The following is a 22,763-nucleotide window of genomic DNA, read 5'->3' as shown; positions in this document are numbered from 1 at the left end:
GGGTGGGGCTCCCCCAATAAAGTACAGGCGCCCAGTTAAACTGGAATTTCAGACGACGGAGAAAACTTTAGCATCAGCGTCTCCCAAACAGTGCCTGGGGACGTGCTTACACCGCAGCGGTCCTTCGGGGCCTCTCTGGACGTTCTGCATTTTTCCTGGTGAAACCTGACAGCCTGCAGGGAAGCGCGCGCCCCGCGGAGCGCAGGGACGCCGCCCCGCACGCGGGCCCCGAGCGGGGGCTCCCCTCGCCAGGCGCGCCAGTCGAGCGCGGAGGGGTCGCTCGGGCGTCCGCCGGCCCAGGCCACACTAGCGGCGCCCCGAGCGGCCCCGCCCCGCCCGCCCCGAGCGGAAGGAGCGGGCAGCTGGGCGGTGCGGCGTTGCGCCGCTCCCTCCCACGCAGTGTCCTGAGGCGGGGCGAGAAACTCGCTCGCCATGGCCGCGGCGGAGGCGGGGGGTGTTTTCCACAGAGCCCGGGGCAGGACCCTGGACGCGTTTCCCGCAGGTACTCGGGGACGGGTGACTTCAGGGCTGCGGAACCTTCCGCCGGGGGAACCTTCCGTCTGGGAGCGCGCGCTCCAGCCGGACCCCATCGGGGCCGCAGACGGTGCCTGGGACTAAAATAACGTCTGCACAGCCCGCGCGGAAGGGCTTCCTCGGGCGCCATGGAGACCAGAGTGTCGGTGCGGGGAGTCCTGTCGCTCGTGGAGCCTCGCTGGCCTCCACCTAACCTCCCCGAGAGAAGAGTAAGGCAGCCAAGCAGTTCATAGGAGCGTGGGCTCTGCAGTCGAGTTTGGTTTCCGCGCCTTGCCTACGACACGCTACTCAGCGAGTCGTGGCCTCAGTTTGCTCATCTGTAAAACGGGAATAATAACAGAGGATCTGTGTGGCACTCCTTAAGCGACTGGTGCACGTTAGAGGTCGTTATTTTTATTACGGTCGTTCAACCACTATGTATTTTATACACCGTCATCACAGTTATTTACTATAATATGAGCCACCCACCAAAACGTTAGCAGTGCCCTTCAGAACAGGAGAGAGGCAAGGCAGTCAAGAGGCGTGGTAGAGTTAAGTGCTTGGACTTTGGATTTAGACAATCTGTCTCGTTGTAAAAATGGGTTTGTTAAGATTCTCATAGGTGACAGATTAACCAGATTACTCTTTTAACAGTTCTTTTGAAACTGGTTTTAAAACCCAGCTCCTGACACAGACTAGGGCCTGAGTGAATGTTAGCCCTAGAGCTGTAAGTCTGGAGGGAAATCTGTTCCTGGTTCCTTGGTTCTCTCTGTGGCTTTTTTGCTGCCTGGAGTCAAATTCCCTCCCTTGCACTCACCAGTTTTGTAACCCAAGGAAAGTCACTGATGCCCTGCTGGATCTTCCTTGTGCTCACCTTTCTTGCTTCATGCTCCATCCTTTCCCTTGCCCAGTTCTCCGCCCACACTGGTTTTCTTGAACTGCATTAATTTTATTTATTTATTTTTGTTTAATTTTTATTTTTTTGTTTAAAATATTACAGATGTCCCTTTTTCTCCCCAATGACCCACTCCACCCGGCCCACTCCCCTCCCCAGTCCCTCTCCATACTATTGTCCGTGTCCTTGGGTTGTGCATATATGCATATAAATTTTTTGGTTAATCTCTCCTCCACTCACCCGCCCTCCTCCATCTCTCTGACATTCGTCAATCTGATCCATGCTTCCATGTCATTGAATCTATTTTGTTCATCAGCTTATTAAGCTCTTTAGATTCCACATATAAGTGAGATCATGTGATACTTGTCTTTCTCTGCCTGGCTTATTTCACTTAGCATAATATTCTCCAGATCCATCCATACTGCCCCAAATGGTACAAGATTTTTTTCTTTACACCTGCGTAGTATTCCATGGTGTAAATGGCCCACAGCTTTTTTATCCACTCATCTACTGATGGGCACTTGGGCTGTTTCCAGATCCTAGCCATTGTAAACTGTGCTGCTTTGAACATAGAGGTGCGTATGTTCTTTTTGATTAATGTTTCAGGATTCTTAGAATATATTCCTAGAAGTGGGATCACTGGGTCAAAAGGCAGCTGCATTTTTAATTTTTTGAGGAACCTCCATACTGCTTTCCATAGTGGCTGCCCCAGTCTGCATTCCTACCGGCAGTGTACTAGGGCTCCCCTTTCTCCACACCCTTGCCAGCACATGTCATTTATTGATTTGTTGATGGCAGCCATTCTTACAGGTGTGAAGTGATACCTCATTGTGGTTTTAATTTGTATCTCTCTGATGATTAGTGACATTGCACATGTTTCCATATGCCTCTTGGCCATCTGTATGTCCTCTTTGGAAAGGTATCTATTCAGGTCCTTTGCCCATTTTTAATTGAGTTGTTTGTCTTCCTCTTGTTGAGTTGTATGAGTTCTTTGTACACTTTGGAAATTAGCCCCTTATCAGATACATCCTTGGCAAATATGTTTTCCCAGACCGTGGGGTTCCTTTGTATTTTGAGGCTGTTTTCTTTTGGTGTGCAGAAGCTTTTTAGTTTGATGTAGTCCCATATGTTTATTTTTTCTTTTGTTTCTCTTGCTCTAGGAGAGATGTATCAGTGAAAATTCCACTATGTGGGATGTCTGTGACTTTACTGCCTATGTTTTCTTCCAGGATTTTTATAGTTTTGTGACTTACATTTAAGTCTTTTATCCATTTTGAGTTTATTTTTGTGTATGGTGAAAGTTGGTGGTCTAGTTTCATTTTTTTGCATGTACATGTCCAATTTTCCCAGCACCACTTATTGAGAGACTGTCTTTACTTCATTGTATGGTCTTGCCTCCTTTGTCAAATATTAACTGACCGTAATGGCGTGCATCTATTTCTGGGGTCCTTGTTCTGTTCCATTGATCTATATGTCTGTTGTTATACCAATACCAGGCTGTTTTGATTACAGTGGCTTTGTAGTACAGTTTGATATCTGGTAAAGTGATCTCTCCCACTCTGTTGTTTTTTCTCAAGATGGCTGCAGCTATTTGGGGTCTTTTTGGGTTCCATATAAATTTTTGAAATGTTTGTTCTAGATCTGTGAAATATGCTGTTGGTATTTTAATAGGAATTGCATTGAATTTATAAATTGCTTTGGGTAGTATGGACATTTTATTGATATTAATTCTTGAACTGCATTTAAGAGGACCAACTGCAGTGTCTTTCTCCTCAGAACCTGGCACTTGCCTTTCCTGGCTCCCATGGCTAAGAGCTGGGCTGGGGGCCTGGCTCTTTCTTAGTCTTCACATCTTGTTTAAAGTTAAGTCACTTCTCAGACAGGTTTTCCCTGGCTACTCTATCTAAAGTAGGTTTCCCCTGTAATTCTGTCCTAAAACCTTGTTCTCTTCTTTTTTTGCAGCTCCTGGTGGAGACTATGGGGGCCAAAAGTATAGCTGGGTGGATTTGGGGAAATACAGTTTGCTGTAATGCTCATTCTCTAAATATTTTAATAGGCCCTTTTTGCCCAACATGAGATTTTTGAGATTTATCCATATTGATATTAGTAGCTCTAGTTCACTCATTTTCCTGCTGGGCAATGTTCCATTGTATGAATATATACTTTAGGCATTCTGTTGCTGGATATCCTGAGAATCTTCCCTTTGTCTCTCCGAATTAGTCTCCCTTCTCCACCGTTTTCCAGGAGGTTGACCTCTATGGGCTCCACTGGGCTCAGCTTCTGGCTTTCCATTGGGTTCAGCCAGTGGGGAATCCTGACTGGAGAACAGGGGAAAAGGGTGTTTATTTCCCCAGTTTACTCCCTATGGGCTTGCCTTGGGCTGGTTATATTCCTGACCTGAAGGTCACTGCTTTCAAGATAGCCTTTCCTTTGGGACTTCCTTTTCAGATTTGGGTAGCCACTCGCTCCCTCCCTCCTTTCAGATGTAGGAGTGGCAACAGCTCTGCTTTTCTATCTTTGGACTACTAAACTCTCTTTTGTAGTTTTTCTATGCTCAACTCATCCCAAATAATCTATTTTTAAACCCTCCTTTAATTACCCTAATTTTGAGTGTGCCAGCTATTTCCTGATATAATGGACATTGAGTTGTTTCTGTTTTTCACTCTTGGTAGCAGTGCTGTTATGAACATTTTTGTACAAGTCTTCTTGTGGACACAGGGAAATTTCTCCAGGGCATATACCCAGGAGCAAAGTTCTGGGTTGTAAGGCATAATCATCCCCAGCTTTACCAGACCTTGTTAAATCGCCTTCCAAAGCCCTGGCACTGATTTATACACCCACCAGTGGTGAATAACAGTTCCTTGTTACTCTCTGTGGTATCTCTTTTCAGTTCAAGATATATTTATTGCAGTATCCTATTGCATTCTTTAATATCTTATGGAACTGTTAAATGCAAAAGGCAGGATAATTATTGGAGAGAGATATCCATGGAGATGAGGGGAAGAAGGAAGGCAGGTTACATGCCCTCAGGGGTTCATAATCTAGGCACAGAACTATGGCACAAAAAATAATTCTTGTCAACTGGTGGACTTGTTGGCCACTGCAGTGGGAAGAGTCTGGATGTTAAGATACTCTCTGAAGCATCCCTTTTCAGTTCAGGGTGTATTTATTAGGTTTCTATTACATTCTTTAGTATCTTGTGGAGATACTAAATGCAAAAGGCAGGATAACTGGTGTACTTGTAGGCCACTACACTATGGTGGGAGGAGTCGGGATGTTAAGCATTGGTCCTGGGTGATGGTGGGTTTGTTAACTGAAATCACGGAGTAAGGAGTAGGGTCAGGTTTGATGGGGTTGATTTGGGAAGTAATGGCTTTGAGGTACCATCAGGAAATATGATGCAGCTTGTGGGGTGTAGTGCACAGCTGGGGATGGAGGTGTGGTTTCACCCACAGAGAGGAGAGTAGATAGTATTGCTGTAGGAGTGAGTGACATTGCTAACGAGAATAAGTGTGGAGTAGTGGACCATGTGTGTCTGTGTGTGTGTAACCTTAGAATATGCCAATGTGTAGGGGGCAGGAAGAAGAAAAAGACAAACTGAAGGGCTCCAAGCAGAAAACAATCAGAAATTTTGGATGATAAAACGAGGAGCTGACCTTTGCACCAAAGTTGGAGAGGGGGGCTTAAGGCAGGGTGGTATACAGGATAGATGTTGCAGACGTCTAGGTGAATGTTAGCTGAGCAGAGGATGGCACAGGCTGATTGTTATGTCACCTTGCGGAGAACAATTTCAGTAGAGTTGCAGGGGGATGCCTGGCACAGTGTTTGAGGAATGGCCGAGAGTGAGGATGTGAGATCAGCAAGGATAGGATTCTGGTTGGAGCCATTTGGTGATGTAAGGAAGACATGGGTCAGTGTCCTCTTAAGGGAGGAGCAATGCTGAAGGAAGGCTGAAGGTTTGAAATAGTAATGATGATAACAGGAGCAGCTAACATTTATCAGGTGTTTGTGGCAGTCAGGCACTATTCTCTGGGTTGTATGTGGATTATGCCATGTAATCTCCAAAACAGTCCTGTTGAGGTACCTATTATGATTATCCTCTTTTATGATGGAAAAAAAAATCAAGCTAAAAAAAACTAGGCAGCTTGCCCAAGGTCTCATGACTGGTATGAGATGGCTCTGGGGTTGAAAATGCAAAATGCAGGATAACTGTTGGAGAGAGTTATCTGTGGAGATGGAGAAAGATGGGATCAAGGGCTCGGAAGAGGGGTTGACTCTGGGATCAAATGTACTCTTTGGCCATCTCTCCACCCTTCTGTCCATCTATCTATTCAACTGTTTGTTTATCCATCCATCTACCAGGCCATCTGTCCACCATTCTGTCCATCATATGCCCATGTCTCATGCGTCTGTCCATCTATCGGTTCATTCATTTGCCCACTCATCAAATGCACCTAGCACTTGGCCTTGTCCCAGCCATGGTTCTGGATGCCAGAGTGCGATGATGAGTGAAAAACAGATGTGATTCTGCACCTCTAGCACGTAGCTACTTGGAAAGCCTGACGTTAACTGCCAGTCTCACAAAACAGTGTAAACTGCAGTTGTGGCAAATGCCAGAGACATGAGGGATTGGTTCCAGGAGAGCCTCTCATTGGAGCATTAATAAGGGCATTCAGGCAGGGCTTTCTTGAGGAAGGGGTGTGTCATCTGATTGCTGAAGGATGATTAGGAAGGCGTTTACTGGGCCTTGAAGGGAGGGCAGACCATTGTGGACCAAGGGCAGAGCAAGTGTGGAAGTCTGGCATGGTGGTACTGGAGAGGGAAGGATGAGGGAAGAAAGCCATGAGTCTGGAGCAATGTGGTACGGGAGGGCACTGGAGAATGGGGTGGGGGGAGTTGAGTTTGTCCTTACTTAAAAGCACGAAAGGGTTTTAAGCTGCGTGTGTGAACAAACAGGGACACGTAATCAGATATCTATTTTGAAAAGACTGGTCTGGCTGCAGCATAGACAACAAAAGAATTTCTGCTTACAAGAAACTTGGGGCACAATCTGATTGGAAGCTGGAGCTCAGGAACTTGTCTTGAAACATCATTTTCATAGCACCACGTTGTTTATTTTAAGTAACTGGAGGTGCATGTGGTCATGATGGCGGGGGCTTCAGTGGAGGTGGTGGGGGTGCTGAGGTGTTGAAGCTCCCTAGCCCTTTGGAGCTGCCACAGGGCTGCCAGTAAGACCAGCGAACAGAGAGTTGTTCACCTGGAAAAGAATGGAGGTGGGGTGGGATGGAGAGAGATATATAGATAAAAGATATATTGATGAGATAGGATGAGGGAAAATGACCCTGGACTTCTCTAGAAGTGGGGCCTACACTTGGTCTCCTCTGGGGCTGAGCAGCCCTGGTGAGCATGCCCTGTATGGATCATAAAGCATAGGGCTTTTAGAGGCTCGTCCTTAAACGCTTAGGTTTAGAATCTGAGTCTTGTTGGTTTACTTCACTAGGTGCTGAATCCCTAGTCTACTCCTAAGCCACCTTTGTCACTGTCACTGACGTTCCCCTGGGTTCTAGTTCTAGCAGTGCTGGTGACTTTGAGAGATGCCTTTAAGGTCCAGAGTCAGTCGAGGCTCTTCAGGAAGGTAGAACCGTGAGCTGGTAGAGTTTCCCCAAGGGCAGGGCTGGAAGAGAAAGGGAAGGAACTCGCTTTTCTGTCTGTTGCCCAAATACAGCCTGTCAAAGAGGTCAGTCAGTTAACTTGATAAAGCAACAGTGCCTAACATCACATCCCGGATGACTCTCACACTCACTACTAGAAGCCCCTTCCAGAATTAGCCAGTTAAACAGTTGGTCTCTCAAGTGAAGTCTGACAAGTAAATGAAAGAGCACTGTCTTAGTCTGTTTGGGCTGCTGTACCAAAATACCACAGAAGGGGTGGTTTATAAACAGCAGAAATTACTTTTCACTGGTCTGGAGGCTGAGAGTCCAAGATCAAGCACCTGCAGATTCAGTGTCTGGTGAGAACCCTCTTCCTGGTTCACAGAGGGCTGTCTTCTCGATTGTCCTCACAGGACTGAAGGGTGAGGGTGCTCTGGGGCATCTTTTATAAGGGCACTAATCTCATTACTAAGCCATTAAAACCTAATCACCTCCAAAGGCCCCCACCTCCAAATACCATCTCATTTGGGGCTAGGTTTCAACCTAAGAATTTGGGAGAGGGGGACACAGACATTCACCCCCTGGCAAGCACTACTCTAAGACCATTTCCCTCTGGTGATTTATATGAGTAACACTATCCCCAGGCATTTCTTCCTGCAGTGTTACAGGTGAAGCTTGGGTCAGTCATCCATTCCCTGTTAACATCATCTGCTAGGCTCTGCCGACAGGTGTTTACAAACAGCAAGAGGTACATGTCTCACCTGAGAAGGCTCACGTTCCTCAGGCATGCTCAAATATTCATTTTAATCAGGTAAATTGGTAGTTATATTTCCTTGACACATATCCTCATTAAGACCACTTTCTCCTAGCAAATCACCATCTGTCTGAAAAGTTTACTACACCTGTTTGAAGACATTCTCAAAGGGAGAAATATCAAGGTAAAATATGTTTTGAAATTACCTATATTTAATTGTTTTCTGGTCCTAGACTGTTTTCCCAGTTCATTTTACTGCCAAACTATTTCCCCCTTAGAGAACAGGGTTTTCTTAAAAAGGTTTGTGGTTTTCTTTAAAAGGTTACTTCCCTTGAATCTGAAACCTCAGCAGCTGATTCGGAGGAGCCAGTTATATTTAATCCTGAATGTTTCTTGGTCCCCTCTGGAAACCCTCCCACATGCAGAGAATAAATAGAGTCTATATTAAAAACAAACAAACAAACAAAACTTTATTTCTTTCAGGTTTCACCCAAGAGCTTTTCTAGAAACAGTAGACCTGTTTATGCAAGTCTAAATGGGTTTGAAAATACTGTGGTTTTAAAAATTCTAACATATCAGTGTCTGCCTTTTTTATTATAACCAGCCACATGGGTATGAAGTGGAATTAACTTGTGATTTTGATTTACATTTTCCTAATGGCTAATGATTTGAACACCTTTTTATGTGCTTATTGGCCATTTGTAATCTTTGTGGAAATGTCTATTCAGATCCTTTGCCAGGTTTTTAGTAAGGTTATTTGTGTTTTTATTATTGAGTTGTAAGAGTTCTTTATATATTCTGGATATAAAACCCTTATCAAGTATATGATTTGCAAATGTATCTTCTCCCATTCTTTATTGTCTTTTACTTTCTTGATATCATTTGCAGCACCAAAGTTTTTAATTCTTTTTTTTTTTTTAAATATATCTATTGATTTCAGAGAGAAGAAGGGAGAGGGAGCGAGAGAGAGATAGACACATCAATGATGAGAGGAGAGTCATTGATCGGCTGCAGCCCGCAACCCGGGCATGTGCCCTGACTGGGAATCGAACCCCGATTGCCTGGATCCTAGGTCGACGCTCAACGGCTGAGCCACGCCCGGCCGGGCAAAGTTTTTAATTCTAATGAGGTTCATAGTATCATCTTTTTCTTGTATCACTTGTGCTTTTGATGTCACATATAAGAAATATTTGCCTAACTCCAAATTGTACTACTCTGTTTTCTTAAGAGTATTGTAATTTAAGCTCTTACATTTAGGTCTAGGTCTATATTGAGTTAATTTTTATGTATGGTAGTTTTTTAAAAACTACAGTAGATGTCTGTAGTCTCAGACGGTCGATGTCTGGTATTTAGCCAATGAGTAGAAAAAATTAGTTCAAGAGGGCAGTCATAAAAATACCACACATTCTTTTACCATTTCATTTTAATGTAAACTATAAATGTACATTTACTTACCGATCTTTGAGGTTGAGCCAAGGGTGTCTTGGAGTGTGGGTTTGTAGCCAGGGCTGCCATGTAGCCTTTCTTGCATAAACACCCATAATGAATCTTTTCCAGTTTGGGTTTTTTCCAGTGGAGTAGTCAGTGAAAAAATCATTTGGAGAGCACTCTGAATCAAGAATGCTTCCAGGGCCCTAGCCGATTTGCTCAGTGGTTAAAGTGTCGGCCTGTAGACTAAAGGGTCCCAGGTTGGATTCTAGCCATGGGCACATACCTTGGTTGCTGGCTCGATCCCTGGCCATGGTTGGGGCACGTGCAGGAGGCAACCAATTGATGTGTGTCTCTCACATCAATGTCCCTCCCTCCCTCCCTCCCTCCCTCCCTCCCTCCCTCCCTCCCTCCCTCTCTCTCTGAAAAGCAATGGAAAATATATACTCAGGTGAGGATTAAAAACAAAAACAAAAAAGAAGAATGCTTCTAGGTTCATACTTTCTTTTTCTTCAAATCTTTTACACTTGTCTCCCTAACATCTAATTCTGTAGTATTTTATTTTCACCAGCTTACCTTTATTAAGCCTTCCCAAAGAATCCTTCTTGGTTTTATTAGAAACAACCCTTTATACATTCCTATTTCTCTGGCTTACATGTTTAATCAAAGTCTTAGCATAAACAGATTTGGGGACAACCGATGAACAGGTAATGAGCAAACTTCTTGAGGGGCAGGGCAGAGGGACATAGAGCCTGGGAGGGCTCAGCTTGTCCCCAGCGACTGCCAGCACCTCTATAGAGGACATGGGGAGTGTTGGTAAATCCTTCACATAGGTCTAGTGGAGCTCTGTTCAGAGAGCGTCGTCTTCACAGAGAGGACTAACAGACAACTATTTGCATTTGTGCAGTATTTGATTTTTAACTGCCAAACTCTTCAACGAGGAAGGGGCAGTAACATGGTGCCAGTACACCAGGGGGCTCCAGGAGCCCCAGAACTGCCGGCCACTCTCAGAACCTCATCTGATGTGTAGTCACTCAGGAAACATTTGTTGAGTGAAAGAATGCTCAAACTCCCCATTTAGCCTTGTTTAAAAGGAAAAGAAAGAAACCTGGCTGTGCTAGTGCCACAGGTCATCTGTAAAACGAAGGTGGAGTGTTGGCTAGGTCAGCGTTACGGTGCAGCTGTGTTGATGGTACGTATTGACTACATCTGTGGGAGGCACTGTGGCGCTCTGCTGATTTCAGGGCCCAGACTAGTGAGCTGGCGGGCCAGGAAAAGAACGCAGCCCTCTGGCTCCCAACCCTTTGGCTTTGCCACCAGAACATCCTGGAACAGGACAGAGCTCTTCATCTTCCTACTCCTCCCCAACCTGCACCTTTCCAGTCTTCCCCCAGCTCACCTGTTCCACCAGAAGCCCCAGAGCTCATTCCTGACCTTACCTTCTCCCCTCCTCTCCATGTCCCAGCCGTCCACATCCTGCCTGGCCAACCTCTAGAGCTCACCGTGGCTTTGCCCACCTCCTTCCCAGCCCCTACCACTGTGACCCCAACCACCCCACCTCTCACCTGGACCATTCTGCAAGCTGCCTCCGTCCACTCTTGCCCCTCCAACCCATTCCCTGTGCAGCGTTTGGAGTCATCTCTTTGAAACAACAATTGGGTCCATCACCCCTTTCCATGGCTTTTCTCTGTCCCTCTCGTCTGTTCTCTCTGCCTTCTCATTCTTAGGCCACAGTTTAGAAGAAGCCTGTGCCGATTCGCCCTTTCTAAAGTAGGTCCCCTGACACTCATCTTCACTCATTCTCTTCCCTTAGGACACTTAGTACAACTTAGAGTTGTGCATTTACTTCAGTGACTTTGATGTCTTTTCCTGCCTCTAGACTATAAATTCTTGGAGGGCAGGAGGCCTGGCCCTCGGGTGGTGTTAGCAGTAGTGGAGACTCTGGACATTTGTTATGTGAATAAACAAATGGTTATGAGTGAGTGAATCCACTACCTCTGGATCACATGTGTGTATTCACCTGTCCCATTGCTAGTACACACTTGTATTCTCTGAACAAAACAAAACAGGAAACAGGGTATTGAACCAATCAGTAGGACCCTTGCAACCCCCCCGGGGCTCTGCAGTTTGTGAATTACTCAAAGACAGCTGCTGGAGGAGGTTCTTGTAACCAGGTGGGTGCCCTCGCAGGGAGCTGCATCTGACCCGGGGAAGGGTTGTCTTCCCTTGACGTCAGGGGCCTCTGCTTTCCCACCCTTGTGTCTACAGGGCTGCCTCTGCCCAGGGAGAGCGCCTTCTTCCATTCTCTCTGAAGCACCACCTGGGCCAGCAGCCCGGGGAACACGGGAATGGTGGGAAAAAGGCATAGCCACCAACCACCCAAGTCAGGCAGACCCCAAGTGGACTTCTGCTTCTGAAAAGAGAGAGAGGTTCGGGAAATGCCTCCCCCTCCCCACTCCTTTAACTGTTATCTAGACTAGCATTGGCCAAAGCCAGTGATGCTGAAAGTGGCTGGCTAAGTTGTCCTGGCCCATCTGCTTTCTTATGTCTCTGAAGGGCTGCAGATAAGATTTTGGCAGGTCCTTCCTTCCCAAATGGCAAGTGTGGCAGCCAAGCCATGACTCAGAAGCTTTTGTATATCTCAAATACTACCTTTTGGATGCATTTAGGCCAAGAGAAGAGAAGTTAGGTAAATTTACTTGGTACTTAGGAAATATAATTTGGAGACTCTGAGGATATTGTTATCACAGTTAATTATTTTTGGGAAGGAGGTAGTCCTGGAGAATACCAGTTTTTTTTAACAGCTTCACATACCATACAGTTTACCCTTTTTTTAAAAAAAATAGTTTATTGATTTTTAGAAAGGAAGAGAGAGGGAGAGAGAAACATCTCTGTGAGAGCAGAACATTGATTGGCTGCCTCCTACATGCCCCCAACCCGAGATCAGGCCTGCAGCCTGGGCATGTGCACTGACTGGGAATTGAACCGGCAACCTCCTAGTGCATGGGACAACACCCAACCAACTGAGCCACACCAGCCAGGGCCAGTTTACCTTTTTAAAGTGAACCACTCAATGGCTTTTAGTCTGTTAACGGAGTTGTGCAACCATCACCCCAGTCAGTATTAGAACATTTTCACCACCCCAAAAGAAACTTCACACTCCTTAGTGGTCACCCCCCCTCCCTCACTCCCTCCCAGCCCTAGGCAACCACGATTAAAAGATGCTATTAACTGTTGCATTGAGTTCTGGCAATTTTACAGTTGGGACATTTGGGTGGTTAAACCAGAAAGAGTCCCAAAGTAGTGAAGGATTGTTTTGCTACTGTTTTTTGTTTTGTTTACCACTAAAGTAAGGTTAGTCCCCAGAGAAGATGAGGATGAGGGGTATTGCCGAAGACATTTAGATAGTGATTCACTGCGCAGATTGCTACTATGAGAAACTGCAAAAATTGCATTCTGTTGGCATTTGTTCTTTAGCCAGAAAGCCTCCAGGCTACTCATCTTTGCCGTTTTATAACCAAAGCAATATCCACAATATGTGAAGGAAAAGATGTGAAGGCCAAAGCATGTTAAGTGTGTGTGTGTGTGTGTGTGTGTGTGTGTACTGGGTGGGGCAAAAGTAGGCTTACGGTTGTTTGTATGGAAAATAATACAATAATCAATAAATAGCACAAAACTAAACTGTGTTTCGTGTACTCACAACTGCAAACCTACTTTTGTCCTACCTTTTGTACATATGTATGTAGCTGTATCATCAGATGTCTTCTGAACTCCACTATGTGCGATGGGGAACAAAGAAATGGGTAAGATTTGATAGCTCTGTCTCTGGGAAGACAAGGGTAGGAGTTCCCATGAGTAATAGTCATGGAAACAGAAGCTCATACTTGATTGCTTATTGTGTGCCAAGTCTAAGTGCTTTACATTTGTTAACTCATTATTTTATCACCCTTTTGAGGCAGATAAAGAAACTGGGGTCCAGAGAGGTTAAGGACTGTGCATCATGTCACATAGTTGGTAAAGGATGGAAATGGGACTTGAACCTGTCACTTAAGCCTCAGAGTCTGGGCCACACTGGGACCAAGTTAGGGCTTTGGGAGATGGAGGCCCAAAGTGGTACAGGGGTGCTAAGCCCTTCCCCAAGCCCTCATGTCCTGGTATGATATATCCCACCTTATATTCCCATTTATCCCAGTCTCAGAAAAACAAAAAACTGCTTTCTACTCACTTTTTTGTTAATTCTGTGGCTTTCTAGTCAAATGGAGAAGTGTGGCCCCTGTAGACCCAATTCATGTATTATTTTGAGTCAGATAAGTTAACAGGAGCCAAAACATTGACTTTTAAAATATTCTTACAGTGTAATGATGTGGTCTTGTAATACCAGCAACCTTGTTAATCAGACTGAATGCTAATCAGACTTCTTAACCAGTATCTTACGATTTTAACTCTGTCTTCCAGAGGACAAACTAGATGCAGAAATGAGGCCTTTCTTTATAAAAATTAAATTATCATTGTATTCACCTTGAATTATTTGAGGTTCCCTATAAAGTAACAGGTTTAGCGCATCATGAGAGCATAAATTATTACAGTATTAGGAATTAATGACAGAGCTGACTCCCATAGGCCTTTTCCCAGTTGGGTGATGAAAGCAGTGATTCATTTTGGGAGTACATTTATTATAGTCATTGATTAACTGGTAATAGCGAAAGGATCAATGAAATTTCTAATTCTTGGTATATATTAAAAAGTCAGCTTTCATGAACAATGGACAAATATGCCCAAAAGGTATAATAAAAATGAGAGGAAATATATTGGCAGAGACAAATTCAAGAAAACATTTAGTTCGTGATATTAAAAGTGCAAATGTAAAGAGTTATTGCAATTGGACAGGATATTGGCACATAAACAGTCTCATAGGAAGCATTAATGGTAAGGCATTGTGTGAGTTTTTAAAGGTTTTTAAGACTTTTCTCTGTATGCAGTTGCTTTGTACTTGATAATGCTTAAAGAAGACTCATAGGCCTTTCCTGTCCATAGTTTTGCCACCCCAAATCCAGTCTTTTTATCCCTCAATTTTGAAAGATGGTTACTATGACAATCTTTATCAGTTAAGTGGCCAAATCTTGTTATTTATACAATGGATGAATGAAAGTTCTTTCCCTAATTTTAAATTAGTTTAAAATTTTGATTTAGGCTATGTTAAGTATTTGATTTAGGCAATGGTAACAATAAATTATGGTAATTTATGGATGGCAACTCAGCTTGTTTTTTTCTGGCTTGTCATTTGGACAGACTTCAGCATTTCTAGCTGTATAGTTCTCTATAATCTCACCTTGATCACCTGCCCTGAAGTTGGGGCTCTGGATCCTAATAGGCCTGGTTCTGCCTCTCACCCCTTGTTGATCTCGATCAAGTTCTTTACCTGTGACCTTGCTTGGTTTTCTCTTCCCCACCACTGAGCAAAATGGAAGGATTACCATAGATCTCATCACCTGCTCAGCCCCAGCCAATCATTGGCACACCCCACTGGGGCCTGTTATGACCAAATTTTCCACGAGAAATCACAAAGCCAGGTATATGTATGAAACTCATGATTAAAAACATTGGCAACAAATTTGAAATTTTATAAACCCTGTATGAGCGAAATAGAGCACATCTGCTAGCCAAACCATATCTAAAGATCTGGAGTTTGCAATCTCTGGAGAAATCACCAGTAGCATCCCACAGAAGATGAATGTGGTGGCCCCCAGCCTGTACCCCGCACCAGCCCTGTGCTGTTGGCAGGGACTGTGAGCATCACAGCCTACTGGGCAAAAGTTCGGGGCCTTGCCAGCATTATCTTTGTGTCCAGTCTTCTTATTTACCAAAATGTTTCATTCTAAGGAGACTTTTGGGAGACAAAAGTGTCCTTGGGGAGGTGGACAACCCTCAGGCAGCTCAGGCACAGTCCATTTTCTTTGTGGCTCTCTCCTCTTCAGACCTGCCTGGCCACACTGGGATTCCAAACAGTAGGAGCTGCTGCGTATTAACTGTGTGACTTTGAACTTGAGCCATGACTAAGGTCCCTAGCCAGCCCTCAATATTCCCGCTTAGTTAAATGAGAGGGTTGGTTAAAGTAACTTTGGGAACCCTTCCATCACTGACAATTTCTAGTTCTTCACTGGGAAAAGGTGGGCTTCTGTAAGGTAAGCCTTTGGCCTCCTAGGATGGGCTGCAATGAACGGGCTCACTCAGCCCAGCACAGGTAATTTAAAGGATGATGATTAGATAGTAATGGGTAATAGCAAGAAATGTTTAGGACCAAAAACCTGAGCTGGGCACAAACAGGGACCTAAAAATGAATACAAAAATATACAAAACAACGCAAAACCATAAAAACACCACCACTAATAACAACACCCAAATCCTCCAAGTCATTATTTCAATTTAGGGAAACAAAAATCACTTTGCATCTGTTTCTTATAAAACGTATTAAAGCAGTTCCTTGATTAGTTGCCATCCAGTGCTTCTCAAACTTGGATTAGCATACAGATCATCTGGGGATTTGTTACAATGCAGATTTTGAGCCGGTGGGTTTAGGATTCTGCTTTTACAACAAACTCCCAGGAGGCTATGCTGCTGGTGGTCCACTGGCCACCCCTGGAGGACTGAGGTGTGGGCCCAGTCCTGCCCTCTGAGCCCCAGTGCAGCCTGCTTCCCTGTTACTGTCATCCTCGCCTTCTCTCTCTGCCTCAGCCTCCATTTCCAGGCAATCCTGCTGCTTAATTGGGATTGTGAATCCTTTACTCTTTATCCAGGCGGTCTCATATTTAAGTTAATGACTAGGAACCGCCCCCCCCCCCCCCCCCCCCCCCCGGCCCACACACATACTGGATCCTTAAGTGTCTTTTCTAATGCTCTGATGGTGTATCAGGGTGCTTTAGGAATGGACCTCAGTGTATCCAAACTTCCGTGGTTTGAACTGCCAGAGCAATGCTTTCAGGGAATCTAAAGAGAGAATTGGGCTCTGTCAGGGGCCAGACACATGCTCTGCCCTGGAAGGGATGGCATCACAAGCTTTCCCCTGGCTCTCTTAGGTGTCAGCTAATACCTATGCCCTGCTCTGTGGGTAACTCTGGACTTTGGTGAGATAATTTAATGTAAATGGTAATTTATTCTCATAATATAAAAATATGCCTTTCTGAGGGGTTGGGGGAGGTATAAATGTATACAAAAGATTCTTCCTTCTAGAACTAAGCATTACAGACTTCACATGTATTTAATTCAGCCTTTATTAAAGTTAAGATGAGACCGAAGACCACAAGCCTTTGTAGCAGGAATCTTAGGAGCATCCAGGTGCTTTTGAGACTGTAGAGCCCTGTGTCAACAAATTGCCTTTGTTAGGTAGATAAGGCAGATGGAATAGTAAAATATGAGCTGTCATTCATTTCAGGTCAAATCTATTTATTTTGTACCTCATAATCATAAAATTGAGATTGTAGCTAAGATTTTACTAAATAAACAGGTAATAAAATTTTATTTTAGTACCCTTCAAGAACTATTTGACTTTCTGAGACCACGACTAGCAATTTTCAACCTTTTTCATCTCATAGCACACATAAACTAATTACTAAAATTCTGCAGCACACCAAAAAGTATATTTTTTGCTAATCTGACAAAAAAAAAGTAGGTAAAATTTTGATTCATTCACACCTGTCAGCTATTGTGTTGGTTGTTGTCATTTTTTAAATTTGACAATCTAAGGGAAAAGAGGTCAGTGCCCCTGACAAAATAGTCAGGTATTGCATGTTTTAAAAATTCTTGTGGCATGCTGGTTGAAAATCACTGTTGTAGGAAACTATATTTGTTAAAATATTTGTTGTAGAAAACTGTTTATAAATCCTGTTGTAGAACACAGATTTATGCTTCAACCATGAGGTGACCATCACCTCCCTGATCTGGTTCTGATTAGTTTATCTGGTTTAAACAGCTCTGCAGACTGCCTCAGAAACAGAAACCTAGCTAAATGCATTCATTGATTCAAAACAGTTACTATTCAAGTAAAATAAATAGGTGATGCTAACAATGAACTTTAAACACAAATCAGAATCTCAGTTTTTTCCATGACTCCTTCCTGACCCTTTATTTTTAATGCCTGACCCATAGGTATCTATTACTGTGTAACAAATGACCCTGAAAGTTGGCAGCTTCAGACAACTCACATGTGTTATCTCATGGTTCCTGTCAGGAATCTGAGTGCAGCACACCTACGGTCTCCCACAGGGTTAGGTCAAGGTGTCAGCATCCAATTTAAATTAGCCATCGCTTCCCTCTCATCCTCGCATAGCCCGTGGCACCCTCTGGCTCAATTCTCTGCTATGTCCTTGTCAATTTCCCCCATGAGAACTAAGCCCAGGAGAACAGGGACCTCACCTGTCTTGGTCCACCCCTGTATGGTCAGCACCCTGAATGGGGCCTGGGAAACTAGGCTCTCAGTAAGTACTTACTGAGTAAACGAATGAATTGAACCCGGAGACCTGAGGTTATTCCAAGGAGCTTTTGGAAATTATATTTTCATGACTTCCAAAGGAAATGCCACTTACTCAGTTAACATGTAAAATACATTATTTTTTTTAAAAAAAAACAGTTTCAAGAGTGTGGAGTAGTTTTGTCCCTGTCACTGATTGCTGCTGGGCCATTAGGCAAGTCAGGTCACTTCTCTGGGCTTCAGTTTCCTTGGAGGCTAAACACTCGGGCTGTAGATCAGGGGTCTTCTGACTGTGCCATCCCCAGATCCCAGTTGGGTAGGGGCAGCTCTGTGTTTTCAGTATTGGTCTACCATGTGAGGTTTGGTTGAAGAGAGGACTCTGTGGAAAAAAAAAAGTTTGAAATCCCCAGGATTTCTTCCCTGCTCATGAATGGCCAATTCAGCTCTGCAGAAGCAGGCACAGGTTGTGGTTCTGTGACTGGCGAAGCTTTGGGCCAGTAGAACCAATAGGAAGGACAAGCCTGATAAATTTGGTGCATGTGACTGAGCTCTCTTTCCAAGAATCCCCTCTTCCCATCCCCCCCAGCATCACACCTCGCTTATGCCCACATCATGCTGCCTTTGAAATGTTAGCATCGATTTTTTTTCCCCACATTGATTAACTCATTTCAAGATTTCATTTCTGGCACGGCATGTCCCACCAGATAGCCAGAGCTGCTGAGCTCCAAGTTTTATAATTAAAATTCTGTCACATCCCCCGAAACAGTGCAAATTGTGCCATTAAGCCTGGCATAAAAGATTTGAGAGCACTTCACCTAGTAATTTAAATATAATACTTCTGGCAGCTTTCTATTTGGGGTATTTTTAATTCTAATTAAAAACCTATTATTGAACATTAATATCCTCTCTATAGTGTGCTGTTGTGCCTCTGAGCTCCATTTTGGCCAGCTAGCTTTTAAACAAACAGCTTGTTGCATGGCTGTTGAGGCCCACGTGGTTTGTCCTGGCCTTTGGGAAACACCAGGTCCCAGGCGTAATTAGTATAAATCAACATGCTCTAGACTATGACAGGAAAATGGTATGTTTGAACAGCAGCTTATTAAAATGACCTACTTAATTTAAGAAAAATATTGTATCCACTAGCACAGTAACCTGGATGCTTTCCCTGACAGACTTCATAATATTTCTCCCCTCTCCTTTTTTTTAAGAAAAGGAAAAGGAATGGAAAGGCCCATTCTACTTCATCCAGGGTGCAGACCCACAGTTTGGATTGATGAAGGCCTGGTCCACTGGGGACTGTGACAATGGTGGAGACGAGTGGGGGCAGGAGATTCGTCTAACTGAGCAAGCTGTTCAGGCCATCAACAAGCTGAACCCCAAGCCTAGATTCTTTGTTCTGTGTGGGGACCTCATCCATGCCATGCCAGGTAAGATCCGGGTTGTTGCTGTGATCTATTCTCCTTTACCCACTAATGGCTGCATTTGGGCAGAAAAAAATGATTTCTTTAAAAGATGTCTTTATTCGGTAATGGCTCATTTCTTCTCTTCATGACCGTTGCAGTATCATCGAACATCAAAAAATGCACTCTCATTTTATATTTAGAATTTGGCGAGATTAATCACAGTAATTAGGCAGAGCTACAGTCCTGATGTCCTGAGCTTAATATGAAAAATGGAACAGGTTCCCATGTGTCACCTTGCTTTATTTCCAGGGGACAAACTTGAACTGCTTCCAGATAACTATATCCATAAATGTAATTGTTTCTTCTCACTCCCCATCTTCTAACACTTTTATTTCTCCTATATTTGTTAGCTTTTTTTTAGTTTTAGGTGACAGGAATCTATCTTAAACTGGATTAATTTTTTTTTTTAAAGGTATGTGTTACCTTATGGGACTGTAAATATCAGAGATAGAGTTGGGTTTTAGGTACGGCTGGATCCAGGGACTCAGAAGTTGTTTCGGGACTTGGACCCTCCAGTGCTCAGCCCTGATTTCCTGTGGGTTGACTTCATTCTCATGTAGGCTCTTTATTCTCTAGGTGGTGGTTCCTGGGGGCTCTAGGTCTACATCCTTCTTACAGAAAGCACAGCAGAAAGTACCTTATTCTTGGTGGTACAATCAAAGTCCCACACCTACATCCATCAAGCTCATATGGCTCCCTGAAGCCAGGGTATGGGATCAGCTCCACTGCAGCCATGTGGTCTGAAGAACAGGATGTTTCCCTCAAAGAAGAGTTTGATGCTGGGAATGTGAAAATAATAGATGCCTTCTAGAACTCACTTCTTTTTTTTTTTCCTCCCCTACTCTGATATCCTTCTCTAATAGCCCAAATATAAACAAGTAGAAACTGCTCTGCCCCTCAGGGAGGCAGAGCAGGCACCCATGGCCACTCTTATCTGGTCCTGGTCTCTGCCTAGTGGAATAGCAGTGACCCGAGGACCATTGCAGAAAACACTGCAGTGGCCATAGATGTTTGTTTTTATCTGATGTTGTAAACCAATACTCTTGAGTCCTGCGATGATGTCCACTGCCTTTAGAAGCTGAGGCTCTTTGCAGTAAGCAGAAGTGCATTAATTCCTCCCCATCAAGGCTCACTTGTCTGACAGCCTACCTATCCAGAACAATTCCAGAAGGAAGGTGTAAGAATGGAAAAAGGGCTACCAAGAATTGCTCTCCCCAAAGTCCAGGCAATGTAATTAGCAGGGAGAACCCTCAGACCTTCCCTCATCTGTTTACTAGTACTTTACACAAACTCTTGAATGTGCTCATTCCTTATCATCGACTCCTACCAGGTAGAACCCAGTGATATAATCTCTGGAGAAGCAGCCTGTCCTGCTATTGGGCCTCTGTAAAGGTGGCAGGACATAAAAGAAGGAAATAAACTAGTGGAGAAAGACCTGAACTTGGGCTCAGGTGGCTAGGATGACATCTGTTCCTGATGCACTGGGTAAACTTGGACACCCTCCTTACCTTCTTAAGGCCTGGGTTTCTGAGCCAAGAGCCCATTGATGGCATCAAGAATTTAAAACCTCAACATTCAGGCTGTATAGTGCAGTGGCACATGACTCTATACTTCCATTCAGGTGCTGAACATCTTGGCAGCTTGGTACAGAAACACAGGAAGGTGCTGAGTTTTGTTTTATAGAGAGGTAAAATTTTAGTTGCCTGTGAACTTGGCCACCCTTGGTGACTCTTGGCCAAGAGTTCCTGGGTGCTGATATTGTACAGTGCTAACATGACCACAGAGTGCTCAGTTTCTAAAGGAGTTAGAAGTCATAGCAGGACTTGAAGTAAACCAAGATAAGATATTAGTTGACCAGACAGATTAACACTACTTCCAAATGGTCTGATTTGCAATTAGCTTGGGTTTTTGGAATCATTTGGCCCAATAAGCACTGTAGCTTCAGCTAGAGCTCTCATTCTGGACCACACAGTGAACCAATTTCTGTTTTTATTGGACACTTGAAAATCAGATTCTGAATTTGACATTTTTCTGTCTGGTGGTTTCTTTTCTTTGAAAATAGAGTATTATGGGACTCACCAGAATTATGTAACATGTTTTTGATGATCTTTACTGACTTGTTCAGAATTAATGTATTCAGTCATATTGTCACCGGAAAGGGAGGGGGACCTAGGCAGGTCTGCCCCAGCATGGTCTGAAATATATGGTTTCTTGACTTCATGCAGGAAAGATTTCACAATACTAGCCCAGGTGATTTTGAGAGTATGTTTATTAAAGTTGGGGAAAGTGAAACAAAGGAAGGGCTTAAGATACAAGAAGCAAGATCATAGCAACAGGATTAAGTAACATAAGTCAATTAAAAGATATAGTTTTTATGACCAAAATATATTGAACACAAGTAAATTAAAAGATACAGTGTTTTGAGCCTAGATGGAGCTGCCTTGGCCCTTTGGAAGAGTTGAACCTAGGCAAGGCTGCCTTGGCCCTTTAGAAAGAAAGTCACAAAGGCAGAAGAAGTGAGCCAGCTGGGCTGTGTGAACTTGGGAAACAAGTTACAGAGGCAAAAGGCGGGCCCTTGGAGACAGGTTCAGTGGGTTAGCCCAGGACTAGCTGCCTCTGCCTGCTGCTCACCTGTTTGCAAGTCTTGTGGGAACCCTTAGAGCTTAGGAGAAAGAGAGCAAATATACACCTGAGGAAAGAAGTGGGGGAAGGCACAGCTGTGCGCCAGAAAGCGCATACTGGGTCCTTTGTCGTAAGGGTTTTTATCTGTTTTCTAAAAGCGGGATTTTTAGGGGAGGTCTGGAGGAGGATCTCAACAGAATATTCATCAGCTTTCCAGGTGTGTTCTTTAATATGCTGATTCATCAAAATGGGCAAATAGGGTCAGGGTCATTCTGTGATCAGTTTCAAAGAATGTCACCAAAGAGAGACCAGGACCCAGGGGTCTGCTCCTGCATGATCTGGAATGTGTAAACCATTTGCTCGTAAGTGTCCTTGGTTAAGGAAGATAAGACCTTGCTATTTATTATCTGGCTGTAAATTGCTTAGCTGTTTAAGTATCTGTCTCAGTTTCCCCATTCTACTTGCCAAGGAATTTTCCTAGCTTCTTAATATCCTGCTTCAATATTTCAAAATAAGATAAAATAACTTTCCATGAGATTACATTGCTTCTTAATTAACATATACTGAACATAAGTAAATTAAAAGGTAAAGTTTTATGACCAGCCTTATCAGTTGGTCAGAAGACCTCATAAATGTGAACTGGCAAACTTTTGAATATGTATTTTATATTCAGTGCGACCCAAGCAGAATTTACATCTGCTCTGAAGATTTGGACTGTTTTGTGGGGTTGTAACTGAGCCAGTGAAAGGACTGTGACTGTTTTGAATGCTGTGGTTTGAGATTAAACAGAATGTTTTAAAACTAGTAATCTTTTTTTCCCCAATTTATCTTTATTGTTGAAAGTATTATAGAAATCCCCTTTTCCCCCCTTTGATCCCCCTCACCCCACATCCGTGCCCCCCCCAGGCCTTCTCCATACTACTGTCTGTGTTCATGGGTTATGCTTATGTGCATATAAGTTCTTTGATTAATC

At 43.9% G+C, this 22,763-nt stretch overlaps 1 protein-coding gene across 3 annotated transcripts in view; it reads left to right on the top strand.

Annotated features, from left to right (window-relative positions):
• The first annotated feature begins 323 nt into the window (after positions 1 to 323).
• CPPED1 (calcineurin like phosphoesterase domain containing 1) overlaps positions 324 to 22,763 on the top strand; it is a 95,823-nt gene continuing 73,383 nt past the window's right edge. For all 3 annotated transcript variants that reach the window (XR_013998520.1, XM_081133207.1, XM_081133206.1), the window contains exons 1-2: positions 324 to 502; positions 18,914 to 19,132. Coding sequence is in view for 2 of the 3 variants with exons in the window: in XM_081133207.1 (XP_080989333.1) it covers positions 433 to 502; positions 18,914 to 19,132 (289 nt within the window). In the remaining variant the exon portion in view is untranslated. The remainder of the gene's footprint in view (positions 503 to 18,913; positions 19,133 to 22,763) is intronic.

The sequence above is a fragment of the Miniopterus schreibersii genome (genome assembly GCF_964146895.1).
Source record: "Miniopterus schreibersii genome assembly, chromosome: 3".
NCBI classification, from domain to species: Eukaryota; Metazoa; Chordata; class Mammalia; order Chiroptera; family Miniopteridae; genus Miniopterus; species Miniopterus schreibersii.
Note: the sequence above shows the minus strand (reverse complement) of the source record. Positions and strands in the feature narration are given on the sequence as shown.